Below are 13,438 nucleotides of genomic sequence, written 5' to 3'. Positions count from 1 at the left end.
GGTGATTAAAGGAAAGTATAGGGGATGTCAGAGGTAATTTCTATACAGAGTGTGTTGGGCATGAGGAACACCTTGGCAGGGTGTGGCAGACATATTAGGGGCAATTAAGAAATTCTAGATAGGCACATGGATAATAGAAAAACGGAGACTGTAGGATGGAAAGGTTGGACTGATCTTAGAGTACGTTAAAAGGTCAGCACAATATCGTGGGTTGAAGTGCTTGTATTGTGCTGTGATGTTCTATGTTCTTTTGAGAAACCCACACTCCCAGATTTGCAAAGTCAAGAAGTGGCTCTGCATGGATCATTATTGGGCTAGTTGGAGTGGTTGCGTGTGATGAATGAAATGATCTATACTTAAGTATTACTGGGGTCTGCACTATTGATTCTGCTTCCTTGGGCCAAAGAAGAGAAAAATCTGCTTAAGTCACCATTCCTGCATACTAGCTTTCAGAACCCCTTATGCACGGAGATGGCAAATAAGAGCAGCATAGAGGCTTGGCTCCCATTTTGTTGCAGATGGACTGCTGACAATTGCTTTCCAATTTTAAATGCGAAGCATGGCAGTATGGGGTAGGAACTAGGATGTTAGGAACAATGATGCAGTGCAAGAGCAGACAAATTAACAACCGCCCAAGAGCAGAAATTCTACTGAACACAGTGGTGAGTGGCATGTGGCATAGTCATTAGCGTAACACTTTACCGCGTCAGCAGTTCATTTCCCACCACTGTCTGTATGGAGTTTGTCCATACATTCTCCCCATTCTGCATGGGTTTCTTCCAGGTGGTTCAGTTTCCTCTCACATTCCAAAGATATACAGGTTAGTAAGTTGTGGGCATGCAATGTTGGTGCCAAAGGAAGGTGACCCTTGCAGGCTGCCCCCAGCACATATTCAGACTATGTAGGACGCTAATGCAAAACAATACATTTCACTGTATGGTTCAATGCACATGTGACAAATAAAGCTGATCTTTATCTTTTTTATCTTTACAAAACAATATATGAAGAGGGATGGTAGTGCAGTGCTTAGCGTTAATGTTATTACAGCGCCAGCAACCTGGGTTAAATTCCACTGCTGTATGTAAGGAGTTTGCACATTCTCCTTACATACAGCAAACTGTATGGGTTTCTTCTGGGTGTTCCGGTTTCCTTCCACATTCCAAAGACATATGGGCTAGTAGGTTTATTATTCACATGGGTGTAAATGGACAGCATGGGCTCACTGGCCAGAAGGGCTTGTATCTCTACACAAGCAAAATGGAACCAAACTTTGTAAATAAGCTTTCATTCCTCCCTCCCACTCGACAACAGATGGCTGCCTGAAGTGACGCTCAATGTTGACACTCAAGAGTTAGCTGATGAAACATTAGTGACAACATGGGAATATTTCCCAGCCAGGGTGTGCGCTGTCTCCTCACATCACACAGCCAGTGACATGCAAAAGCTCTATCATTGTACAAAAAAATCCAATCCACACCAAGTCCATGCAGCCTACCTCCCAGCCAGAACTCTGTACGAAGACAGTAAGGGGGTAAGGGGAGAGATAAAGCAAAAAGAGAGACAAAATTCACCAATGAACGCTCAAACAGATCCATGGCTGAATACACAGTTTTGAGCTGTACAGAATCATTGCGGTGACAGTGCGATCAGTATGTTTGTTTTCAAGGCCGTGACTTATAAAGTGATTCTGGTATACAGGAGTGGCAGTATCCCAAATTTAACAAACAACACTACAGAAATGTACACACCAATCACCCAGAGTGAGTGGTACATGTCAGTCAGAAACATAATGAGGACAAAACATCAGTCAGACTCACAGGGAGATACAAATTGTCAGCACCACAGTGAGAGGTACTATTAGTCAGCATTGTGATGGGGGATATACATCTGTCAGCATCACAGTGAGGGAATACACAGTTAAATATACAGACACAGTCAGGGATACAGTTAGTCAGTGTCATGGTGGGGGGGGATATGCCTGTTAATATCATAGTAATGAGTATACCAGTAAGACAAAGTGATGTGGTACATAGTTGGTTTCACATTGAGGGGTACATGGCAATCAGCCTCATGAAAAGGTGTGCACATCAGTCAGGGTCAGTCAGTCCACATCACAGTGCAAAGTACACATCAATGTTAAATGTAAGGGGGATTAATTAACATCTCTGGTAAGGAAAGAGAAGAATTTAAGTTGCTTACTGTAGTTTCTATATATACACCCTAAGATCCTATATTTATATTATATACGTACACCCTGAAATTCATCTGTGGGAAGACAAATCTCAGGGTTGTATACTGCATATATACTTTGATAATAAATGTAATTTGAATCGCACAAGGTTGCACTATGAAGCTCTGCATTTTTCCCTTCATCAACAGAAAATGAGAAAGCCCCAAGTGAGAACACTACCTGTAATTGTTGAGTCAATCCCCCATATAATCTTCATACCTGTGTGCCTGATGCTAAAGCAAGCACAAAGATTATAAACTCTGTTCTAAGGAACTCCTATATCTGCATCTTTTTGATATTGTCATTTCTAAGCTTTGAGTGAAATGCACTATGGGAAGAGGATGTAAAATGGTAAAGGCTGGGCAGTGGTGCATGTCCAGGTGAAGCTTGAATAGGGTTAATAGCAGCTAATCCCTCATCTCAGTATAAAGGGTGGTGACAAACATCCAGCCACACCACATAGACATTAAAGTTCTTAAACTATAGATTGAGATAACAGGAACTCTACAGTCAGTATATCATAATGGAAGCTCTCAGCAAAGCTTCCCCAGAGACATACTAAACTACACTTTTCTCCTCACCCACTGGAGTTAATCACCATTTTTGGAACTATTTGGGAAAGAGAGCAAACTCCAATTGTGGAGGCAAAATTTTTTGGGCCAGACCGCACTGATTGCTAGCCACTTTGTAGTAAACCACTGGCTAGATTCAGCCGGTGCATTCGAGATCTGTGCCATGGACATGTGGGGGCAACCCAGGCTGAGGGGCCAGTTACAAAGCATATCCGTCAGCCACACCTGGCATATCTAGAATGGCCTCATACATTCAAATCAGGCCACTGAACTTCACTGTGAAGTAAGGTGTTTCTTTCCTTCCATCTTTATTTTAAATAGTATTAACATTTTAATTAATTTAAATTGTTCTTTTAAGTAATTTTCAGTTTTTAAAAATATTTAAATTTTATTGAAATGTTTCTAAATATTTTGTCACTAGAGACCTTTTGCAAAACTAAAATGCTTTCTGATAGAATAAGCAAGGACTCAGGTCATCGACAGCCATGAGACCATGAAGAGTGGTCTTGAGCTAGTGTGGGGATGACCAAGAGATGTGGTTCAGATCTAGCCTATTGAGAATATTATTAATCACAAATTCTTAAATACTTCCCCTCACAAAACTTTTGCTTCGTTTTGATTTTAAAATTCAGCATAGGATAAGTACAGCATAAAAACAGTACTGAACTTTAAAGTCAGTTCCTATTGTGTTTGAAGGGTATCAAGTACCAAGCTGGGCTGCACGTTTTTGCAAACTTCTGCTGTGGCCCACAGAACAAATATTTTTCCCTTGTTAAAAATTAGCCAGTAGTCACCTACTTGCACCATGCACTTTTAACACACAGCCATTACTCGAACGAATAAGATTTATGATCCACAACAGATGGCAACCCCATGAAATTGGGATACTTTTTCAAGTGTGCCTCATGTGAGAATGAGCTTCACAGTTAAAATGGGTTTGATCATTGAGATTTAAATCAGATGTAAAGTGATGGAGCTGAAAATTTTAAAGAAATGTTGTAGTTCTGCTCTCATCTCCACTTCTTCATTCAGTTTGAGCTGCACTTAAATCCAACAACACTACGAGAAAAGTAAAGCATATCAACCACCTCTCAAATTAACGTTTCAGGAACTGACTTAAAGAATTTTTTTATAGATGCATTTATTGATACCAGTGAAACTGATTGTGATGCAACAGTCAATTTAAAACATGAAAGAAGGTATGTCTGCACCACCATGTGGCATGATTTGGGATATACAAGCACTGAACTCCAGCTTTTTAAATCTGCTCATAATTTTGCATGATTAAATTTTTTTACACACTGCTTGACTTTCAGTTAAAGGGCAGAAAGGTACTGTATCTCTCGTTGCTGGCTCTACCAAAACTGTAATTGAATCCATTTAGCTCAATCTGAATCTGCAACAGTCCCGGTTATTTAAGTTTGTCTTCTTTTGCATATTGGTCAGTCTTTCTGTGTAGTTTTTCATTGATTCCTACTGCATTTCTTGGTTCTACGTGAATGCCCACAAGAAAATGAATCTCAGGGTGACAGCTACGTACTTCGATGATAGATTTTGTTTGAACTTTGAGTTGAACATCCTGCTCCTTAGGCAATCCCTGGTGGTCGAGATGACTGGCTCCCACCAGGATCTGTAGCTTCGAAGTGGCTGATGTAGGAACTGTGCACTTTTCCACTGTAGTACTTTGGAGAAACGGCAGGAGATGCAGGTGTTTGTAAGGTGATGCATTCCTTCTGTTATGCACTGGGCTACTGTGTATTTCTAACACATGGAATCAAGGTCACATTGCCTTCCCTATTGCTTTTTTCTCACTTTAAGCAGTCATGGGCTTGGGCATTCCCCCAGGAGTAAGTGGGGATATTGCATTTATATTGAGGTCTGATGCCATATTTGAACCTTTGCCTCGGATGGTCTGGTAATCTCTTGCTGTGACAGAGCTCAGAACACTATTTTAGGAGTCTGATATCAAGCGAGTGAATGATGTGACTTGCCAAGCATAACTAATTGTAATTAAGGCCTTGGTGTCAGAGATGTGAGCCTGAAAGAGGACACCAGGTTCGGTCTGCTTCACTTCCTTGTGGAGGCGGCAGTGTTGAAATCTTTTTAATTCCTTTAAGCAATATAAACCTTGAAAAGGCTCACCACTGCTTGAAGACTGAATTTTCTTCATTTATTTTTATTTTTCATTTAGAGATATAGCACGTTAATAGGCCATTCTAACCCAACGAACCCACGCTGCCCAATTACATCTATGTGACCAATGCATACATCTTTGGAATGTGGGAGGAAACTGAAGCTGTTACAGGGAGGTTGTACAAACCCCTTACATACAGCAGTGGAATTGAACCCAGGCTGATGGCAAGGTAATAATGTTCCGTTGCTGTGCTGCCCAGAATTTTGTGCTGGGTTTGAGGTTCTGACCTTCAAACACCATCTCCTAAGTTAAACAAAGGCAATGGCTCACCAAAAGTGACAGTAAGTTTCGGCACTGCTATCGTCTTCGCTGAGAGATGGCTGCTCCCCAGATATGGGAATTGGTCCACAGTTTCCTGTGAAAGTTTACGATCAAAGGGTTGTGTCGAACAATGGGGAGGGGGAGCAATTCGGTCAAGGCTTCTGCAGATGCTGAGTGCAGGGCCCATCTTCAATAAATCAACTAATGACTTTGACATTTGACGCCTGAACACGCATATCCATGTATCGTCAGTGTACCATAGCTCACCTCCAGGGAGACGATCACTTTGGAGAAAGGCTGCATTTTCCATTGAATAGCTTCTTATTTGGGCTGTAGATTAACTCTGCTCCAGAGGAAAGATTGTTGGAGGCAAAATGCAGCACAGTAACAAAATGGTGTTGGACACTGGGCTTCATTGAAACTCTGTCCATTGGTGAGGATGTAGTGTCTGGTCTGACTTATTACACTACTATCATGGCAGAGTCATTGCTGCAGAGGAACTTAACTTCCATACCTTTCTCTTAGTGGGATTAGGACTTACGGATTTGGGCCATAGATGGCCTTGATAGCAGTGAGAAACCTGCATACGTTCTTGGTGTCTCCCACATTCCTGCCATCTGTTCTCTATGTCAGAGATTCTTTTCCTTGACCTCGACTTGCAGGGAGCCATAGCATTGTTTCACCTCTCATGACATGACGAAGTTTCCAAACCAGAAATATTTTGCACTGTCTTTAATTAACTTCTTGATCTCCTGGTCATTGTCATCAAAGCAGTCTTGGCTTTACAAACAACTGCTAGAAGAACTCAGTGGGTCGAGCAGCATAAGCGAAGGGGAAAGGAATGGTTGACATTTTTGGTTGAAATCCTGCATTGGGACAATGTCTCCAGTCCTGGTTATTCTTGGAGTGATACCAACAATCTCAACATAGCTGCCAATTTTAGTTGAACAGGATCCAAAGTTGACAGGAGAACCTGAGGTACTGAATACTAGTTAACTACATAAGGAGCTTGAGAGTTTCCATCATTAAATTTATTGCAGCATGTTTCTTTTGATGCTGGTGTTTTTGGGCCAGATTGATGGAGATAACAGAGGGAATATGGGTATATTTAAAGTGGAGGTTGATAGGTACTTAATTAGTAATGGTATCAAAGGTTATGGGGAAAAGCAGGAGTATGGGGCTGAGAGGCTTGATAAATCAGCAATGACTGAAAAGCAGAGCAGAATGGATGGGCTGAATGGCCTAATTCTGTTCCTTTGTTTTATCGTCTTATGAAATAGGAGCAATCAGTTCAGCAGTTACTAATAGTTGCAGCAAAGGTGACACCTCACCCAGACAATGCTAACAGGCCTGGACCATAAATATCACCATGATATCTTATGCCCATCTCTCCAAAAAAAAGTGTTTTAGCTAAGACAGAGTGTTCTCCAAGCATTTTCTCAGAGAAGGACCCTGCTGGAATTAATCTTTCTGATAGTCTCCTTATTAGAATGCTGCATCTTTTTCCCATTAGTGATGTGGCCCAGGTTTCTTTACCCCTTAAGGTTGGAGTGGAAGTTCTTCCTTCCCACAGCTGTGGCTTTCGTCCAGATCTTTCTGTCTTCTGTGCTGCTAATGCATGGATGTTCAGGCACTGAACTTGAATTCTCTTGCTATACCTCTCTCTTTCCCTTTGAAATGCTTCTTAAAACATACATCTCATTACCTGGTTTAATATAAAACAATTGTTTGCTAATATCTTACTGTTTCAGAATCACTGTTGTGGTTAAATTCTCTATGCTGAAAACTTTTTAACTTGGGCAGGGAAACCATATTATTTTGAATCTCAAATATACAGGCTAGTGTTGACCAATGTGATTGAGGAAGAGAGATATGGGTAAGTGACAAAGGGATATGTGAAGCCCTTTCTCCAAGAGTGTGTGTGTGTGTGGATAAAGAGGGAAGTTTCACATACAAAACACTGCAGTCAACTCAATAGCATTACAGACCAATCCTGTCTTATTTTATAGTATGAGGGGCAATGGAAGTGATAGAAAATGGTTAGGAAGAATATCTTAACTTCCCACCCCAACCCCTAACTCTAAAAATATTCAGCAAATGAATTTCATGCATACTCCAATTACTAAAAAGTCAGTTACTAAGTTGAAGTTCAATACCTGATTAGAGATTTTATTGAAGGCATCTTGTAGTTTTCCATGGATTGTTGCCAGTTTCTTATTGTCTCGGTTGGCTTCATGAATTGGGATCAGGATTTTGTAGACTTCATTAACAGCTTCATACATCCCAGCCTGCCGAGGTCAGAAAGAAAATCAGGTACTGGACGTTGGGACTGAGCAGCAGGACAAAGATTCTTTTTCACCTGTGAACTCATTATGAGTATTATAAAGGCTAATCCTGTCTCATTCTTAAAAACCCAAAATTCCTAGCCGGGGTCTAAATGAAGAAAAAGTCTGTGTTAGAAACAGTCCATCAAGTTACATTAGCTCTACATTTCTACACCATAGTCCTATGGAGTGGTACTCTATGTTAAGAAAGTAATAGTTCTGCAAGGAGACTTCCCTTCATAATTGATCTTTTTAATCTCAGAACATTACAGCACATTACAGGCATTTCAGCTCAAAATGTTGTGCTGACCCTTTAACCTACTCTATGATCAGTTTAACCCTTCCCACCTATATATTCTTCCATTTTTCTAATATCCATGTGCCTATCAAAGTTTGTTTTAAAGGTTCCTGACGTATCTGCTTCATACATTGCCCCTGACAATGTGCTCCATGCACCCACCCCTCTCTGTGCAAAAAATTTACCTCTCACATCTCCCCCCATATTTTCCTCCAATCACCTTAAAATTATGCCCCTGGTATTCGTCATTTCTACCCTGGGAAAGACTCGGGCTGTCCGTTCAATCTATGCTTCTTATCATTTTGTACACCTTTATCAAGTCACTTCACATCCTCATTTGCTCCAGGTCTTACCTCACTCATTCTACCCTCATAAGACATGCTCTCTAATCCAGACAGCGTCCTGGTAAATCTCCACTGTGCCCTCTCTAAAGATGCCACATCCTTCCTATAATGAGACAACCAGAATTGAACACAATATTCCAAGTGTAGTCTAACCAGGGTTTTACAGAGCTGAAACATTACCTCGCGGCTCTTGAACTCAGTCCTCCAAGTAATCAAACTTGAAATCTAGGCTGGGAGCTTAGATAAGGTGACTCTGTGGGTTTGTGAGGCTTGAAAGGTTCAGAAGGAACAATAAATGGTTGCACCCAAGAAAAAGTACTCCCTTCCTCTCTAAGGTATAATCAGATTAGGTGGGAGAATAGGAGGTACGGAGGGAGAGGGGATGAACAGAAGATCGTGAAAGGAAGAGAAAAAGAGAGCGTGCAACAGCAAAAAAGAGACATATTCACAAAATGAACAGGATGGGTTTAGTTTAGAGTCACAAAGCAGAGGAGAAAATGGGCCATATTAATGTACCATTGTAAAAGATGCTGCTGCCTGCTCCAGCAATCCCACCAGGCCAGCTTCCGTGAAATATTTCCCAGCACAAATTCCTTCTTCATCCGGAGAAAGAACATCATCTGATACAGCCGATTCCTCAAGAACATTTGATGATATATTCTTTATGGAGAAAAGTGCACAGAATTAAAAACACAGGTTCCTGTCTTGGCTGAATTTATTGGTTAAGCATGAAGTAAATGGAGACACAAGCCTGCAGATGCTGGAACCTTAAGCAATAAACAAACGCTGGGGGAACTCAGCAGGTCAGGCAGTATGTTAGACATCCAGCACAGTAACAGCCTCTTCTGGCCCATGAGCCCATGCCATCCAATTACATCCATGTAACCAATTCATCTCCTAACCAATACATCTTTGTAACGTGGGAGGAAATCGGAACAATTGGAGGAAACCCATGTAGTCACGGGGAGAATGTACTGTACAGCATTACACAAACCACTATGCAATCATGCTGCCCTTGTGGGGAAAAATGAACAGATGACATTTTGTCAATGCAGAAGGGTCTTCACCAGTTCATAATGAAGGGTCTCAGCCTGAAATGTTGACTGCACATTTCCATCCACATATGCTGCCTCACCTGCTAATTCACTTCAGCAGCTTGTTTTTTAGGGCAACAGATTTTCAAATTCTGCTATAGTTCCTCTGTTTTCTTTCTTCACAAATTACTTCAGCCCTAGAATCTTGAGCATTGTCAAATTCAATTCTTGCACTGCCAACCATAGTGTTTTCCATAAGACATAGGAGCAGAATTATGCCATTTGGCCCATTCTCCTGTCTTCTCCCTGTAAACTTTGATGCTCTTCCTATTCAAGAACCTATCAACCACTGCTTTAAATATACTCAATCACTTGGCCTCCATAGTCGTCTGTGGCAATGAGTTCCACAGATTCATTTCCCTTTCTCTGTTTTAAATGGACACCCCTATTCTGAAGAAGTGCCCTCAGGTCCCAGACTTATCCACTATAGGAAACATCCTCTGCACATTTCCAATCTGTAAAATTCCTTCTGCACACTCTCTGATTCCTCAATACTACCTGTCCTTCACCTATCTTTGTATTGTCCGCAAACTTGATCACAAAGCCATCAATTCCAACATCCAAATCATTGACATATATCATGAAAAGAAGTGGCCCCAAAACAAAGCCCAGTGGAATATCACTAGGCACCAGCTGCCAACCAGAAAATGCTCCCTTTATTACCATTCGCTGCCTCCTGCCAATCAACACTGCTTTATCCATGCTAGTATCTTTCATCTAATACCTTGGGCTTTTAACTTGTGAAGCAACCTCATTTGTGGCATCTTGACAAAGTCATTCTGAAAATCGAAGTATACAACATCAATTAATTCTCCCTTGTCCATCCTGCTAGTTACTTCAAAGAATTCCAACAGATCTGTTTGGCCAGATTTTCTCTTGAGGAAACCATGCTGACTACAGCATATTTTATTATGTACCTCCAAGTACCCTGAAATCACATCCTTAACAATCAACTCCAACTTCTTCCCAACCACTGAAGTTAGGTTAACTGAACTATAATTTCCTTTCTTCTGCCTCTCCTCCTTGTTGAAGAGTGGTGTGACATTTTCAATTTTCCAGTCTTCTGGAACCATTCCAGAATCTAGTGATCCTTGAAAGATCATTACTAATGCCTCCACAATCTCTTCAACCACCTCTTTCAGAATTCTGGGATGTACGATATCTGGTCCAGACGATTTATCTACCTTCAGACCTTTTGTTTCCCAAGATTTTTTCCTTAGTAATGTTAACTTCACAGACTGCCTGAACCCTGACACCTGAAACTTTCACCATTCTGCTACATTCAGTTCGTCTGCCATTTCCTTGTCTTCTATTGCCACGTCACTTCACTTTTTACCAACAGAGCAATGCCACCCCCTCTGCCTTCCTGCCTATCCTTTCAATACAATGTGTATCTTTGAACATTAAGCTCCCAACTATAATCTTTTTTCAGCCATGATTCAGTGATGCCTACAACATCATACATGCCAATCTGTAACTGTGCTGCAAGTTCATCTACCTTATTCTGTATACTGCACGCATTCAAATAACACCTTCAGTCCTGATTTCACTCTTTTCAATTTTGTCCATCTTTTTTAGAACCATAGAACATTACAGCACAGAAACAGGCCTTTTGGCCCTTCTTGGCTGTGCCGAACCATTTTTCTGCCTAGTCCCACTGACCTGCACCTGGACCATATCCCTCCATACACCTCTCATCCATGTACCTGTCCAAGTTTTTCTTAAATGTTAAAAGTGAGCCTGCATTTACCACTTCATCTGGCAGCTAATTCCACACTCCCACCACTCTCTGTGTGAAGAAGCCCCCACTAATGTTCCCTTTAAACTTACCCCCCCTTCACGTTTAAGCCATGTCCTCTGGTGTTTTTCTCTCCTAGCCTCAGTGGAAAAAGCCTGCTTGCATTCATTCTATCTATACCCATCATAATTTTATATACCTCTATCAAATCTCCCCTCATTCTTCTACACGCAAGGGAATTTCAACTCATCCTATTGACGGTGATTTTACCCAACTGTCAGCCTCTCTTTGCTAGGAGTCTCACTTCATAATGTGTCTGTTTGTAAACAAACTGCCTCATCTTCAGTACTATCACTCCAGTTCCCAGCCCCCTGCCAAATTAGTTTAAACCCACCCAAACAACTCCAGCCAACCTGCCTGCAAGGATTTTGGACCCCCTTGGGTTCAGGTGTAACCAGTCCCTTTTGTACAGGTCACATCTTCCCCAGAAGAGATCCCAATGATCCATAAATCTGAACTCCTGCCTCCTGCACCAGTTCCTCAGCCACGCATTCACCTGCCAAATCATCCTATTCTTAGCCTCACTGGCACGTGGTACAGGCAGCAATGCAGAGATTACTCTCCTGGAGGTCCTGTTTCTCAGCTTTCTACCTATCTCCCTATAACCTCTCTTCAGGACCTCCTCACCTTGTCTACCTATGTCATTGGTATTGGGCTTGATTCTTTTTGCATTATATGTCAATAATTTGGATGATGGAATTGATGGCTTTGTTGCAAAGTTTGCAGATGATATGAAGATACATGGAGGGGCAGGTAGTTTTGAGGAAGTAGAGTGGCTACAGAAGGACTTGACAGATTAGGAGAATGGACAAAGAAGTGGCAGATGGAATACAGTGTCTGGAAGTGTATGGTCATACATTGTGGTAGAAGAAATGAAAGGGTTGAATATAACGGAGAGAAAATACAAAAAATCTGTGTCGCAAGGGGATTTGAGAGTTCCTGTGCATGACTCACTGAAGGTTAACTTGTAGGTAGAGTCAGTGGTGAGGAAGACAAATGTGATGTTAGAATTCATTTCAAGTGGACTAGAATATAAAAGCCAGGATGTAATGTTGAGGCTTTATAAAACACTGGTGAGGCCTCACTTTGGAGTATTGTGAGCAGTTTTGGACCCTTATCTTAGAAAGGATGTGCTGACACTGGAAAGGATTCAGAGGAGGTTCACAAAAATAATTATAGGTTTGAATGGCTTGTCTCATGAAAAGGAGATGAGAAGGAATTTCTTAGCCAGTGTGGTGAACCTGTGGAATTCATACCTTAAGTATACATACAGACATGGCCTCAACATCTACCTGTGGCAGAGAGTGACAGATTCTTGATTGGTCATAGTATGAAAGGATACGGGGAGGGAAGCAGGATATTGGGGCTGAGAGGAAAATTGAATCAGCCATGATGAAATGGTGGAGCAGACTTGATGGGCCAAATGGCTTAATTCTGCTCCTATATCTTATGGTTTTATTGTGGGCTGAAAGGCCTGTTCCTGGTCTGTACTGTTCTATGTCAGAATGGGAATGGAAAGTCTAATTGAAATAGGTACCACTGGGAGATCCTGCCTTTTTGCGGCAGAACTTTCACTGTTTATTCGCCCGCATTGATGCTGCCTGACTTGATGAGTGCCTCCAACATTTTGGGTGTGTTGCTCAAGTTTTTCAGTATCTGTAGAATCTCTTGTGTTTATATAATTGGAAGTGATTCATGCTGGTGGTTTATTCATGACTCTTTCACAAAGGTTCACAGTTGCACCAAATTTTCAACAGCTGAGTAGGCAGATCAGACTCTTTTATCCAAAAGTATACATAACTTCTCAGTGATGACTAAAGCACTCTACTGTCAATATCACAGTCAGTTCCTCTTTTGATCAAAGATTCTCAGCAGACGGGATGAATCTTCAAGTGGGCATAGTAACTGAATTTCAGGTCAACAACATTTTGTCAGACCATGCAGTTCTGTTGAAAAATAATCATTCTAACACACTGTCTTCCCTATCAGATGTAACCTGACCAACAGTGTTTCCCAACATCTACTGTTTTCTTACACGGTTTGCTCATTGCTGTACAGCATCAGCGACCACTAATCTGGGTTCAATTCCCACTGTTGTCTACTTTCTCCTCGTGACCTTGTGAGTTTCCTCCGGGTACTCCAACTTCCTCCCACATTCCAAAGACATACAGTACAATTAATGCTAGTTAAGTTGTGGGCATACTATGTTGGCACCAGAAGTGTGGCAACACGTATGGGCTGCTCCCAGCACATCCTTGGACTGTATTGGTCATTGATTCAAAAAGACATTTCACCGTACGTTTTGATGTACTGTACCTATAAA

At 41.4% G+C, this 13,438-nt stretch overlaps 1 protein-coding gene across 7 annotated transcripts in view; it reads right to left on the bottom strand.

The window, feature by feature from the left end:
• dock6 (dedicator of cytokinesis 6) overlaps positions 1-13,438 on the bottom strand; it is a 209,529-nt gene that overhangs the window by 33,870 nt on the left and 162,221 nt on the right. For 4 of the 7 annotated variants that reach the window (XR_012101800.1, XM_073069029.1, XM_073069030.1 and 1 more), the window contains 2 exons: positions 8,740-8,883; positions 7,414-7,545 (listed from right to left, as the gene is read on the bottom strand). Coding sequence is in view for 6 of the 7 variants with exons in the window: in XM_073069029.1 (XP_072925130.1) it covers positions 7,414-7,545; positions 8,740-8,883 (276 nt within the window). In the remaining variant the exon portion in view is untranslated. Of the gene's footprint in view, positions 1-1,495; positions 1,511-7,413; positions 7,546-8,739; positions 8,884-13,438 lie in introns of all 7 variants that reach the window. The other 3 variants (XM_073069028.1, XM_073069031.1, XM_073069032.1) reach the window with 1 other exon arrangement.

This window comes from Hemitrygon akajei, chromosome 16, assembly GCF_048418815.1.
Source record: "Hemitrygon akajei chromosome 16, sHemAka1.3, whole genome shotgun sequence".
In the NCBI taxonomy this organism is placed as follows: Eukaryota; Metazoa; Chordata; class Chondrichthyes; order Myliobatiformes; family Dasyatidae; genus Hemitrygon; species Hemitrygon akajei.
Note: the sequence above shows the minus strand (reverse complement) of the source record. Positions and strands in the feature narration are given on the sequence as shown.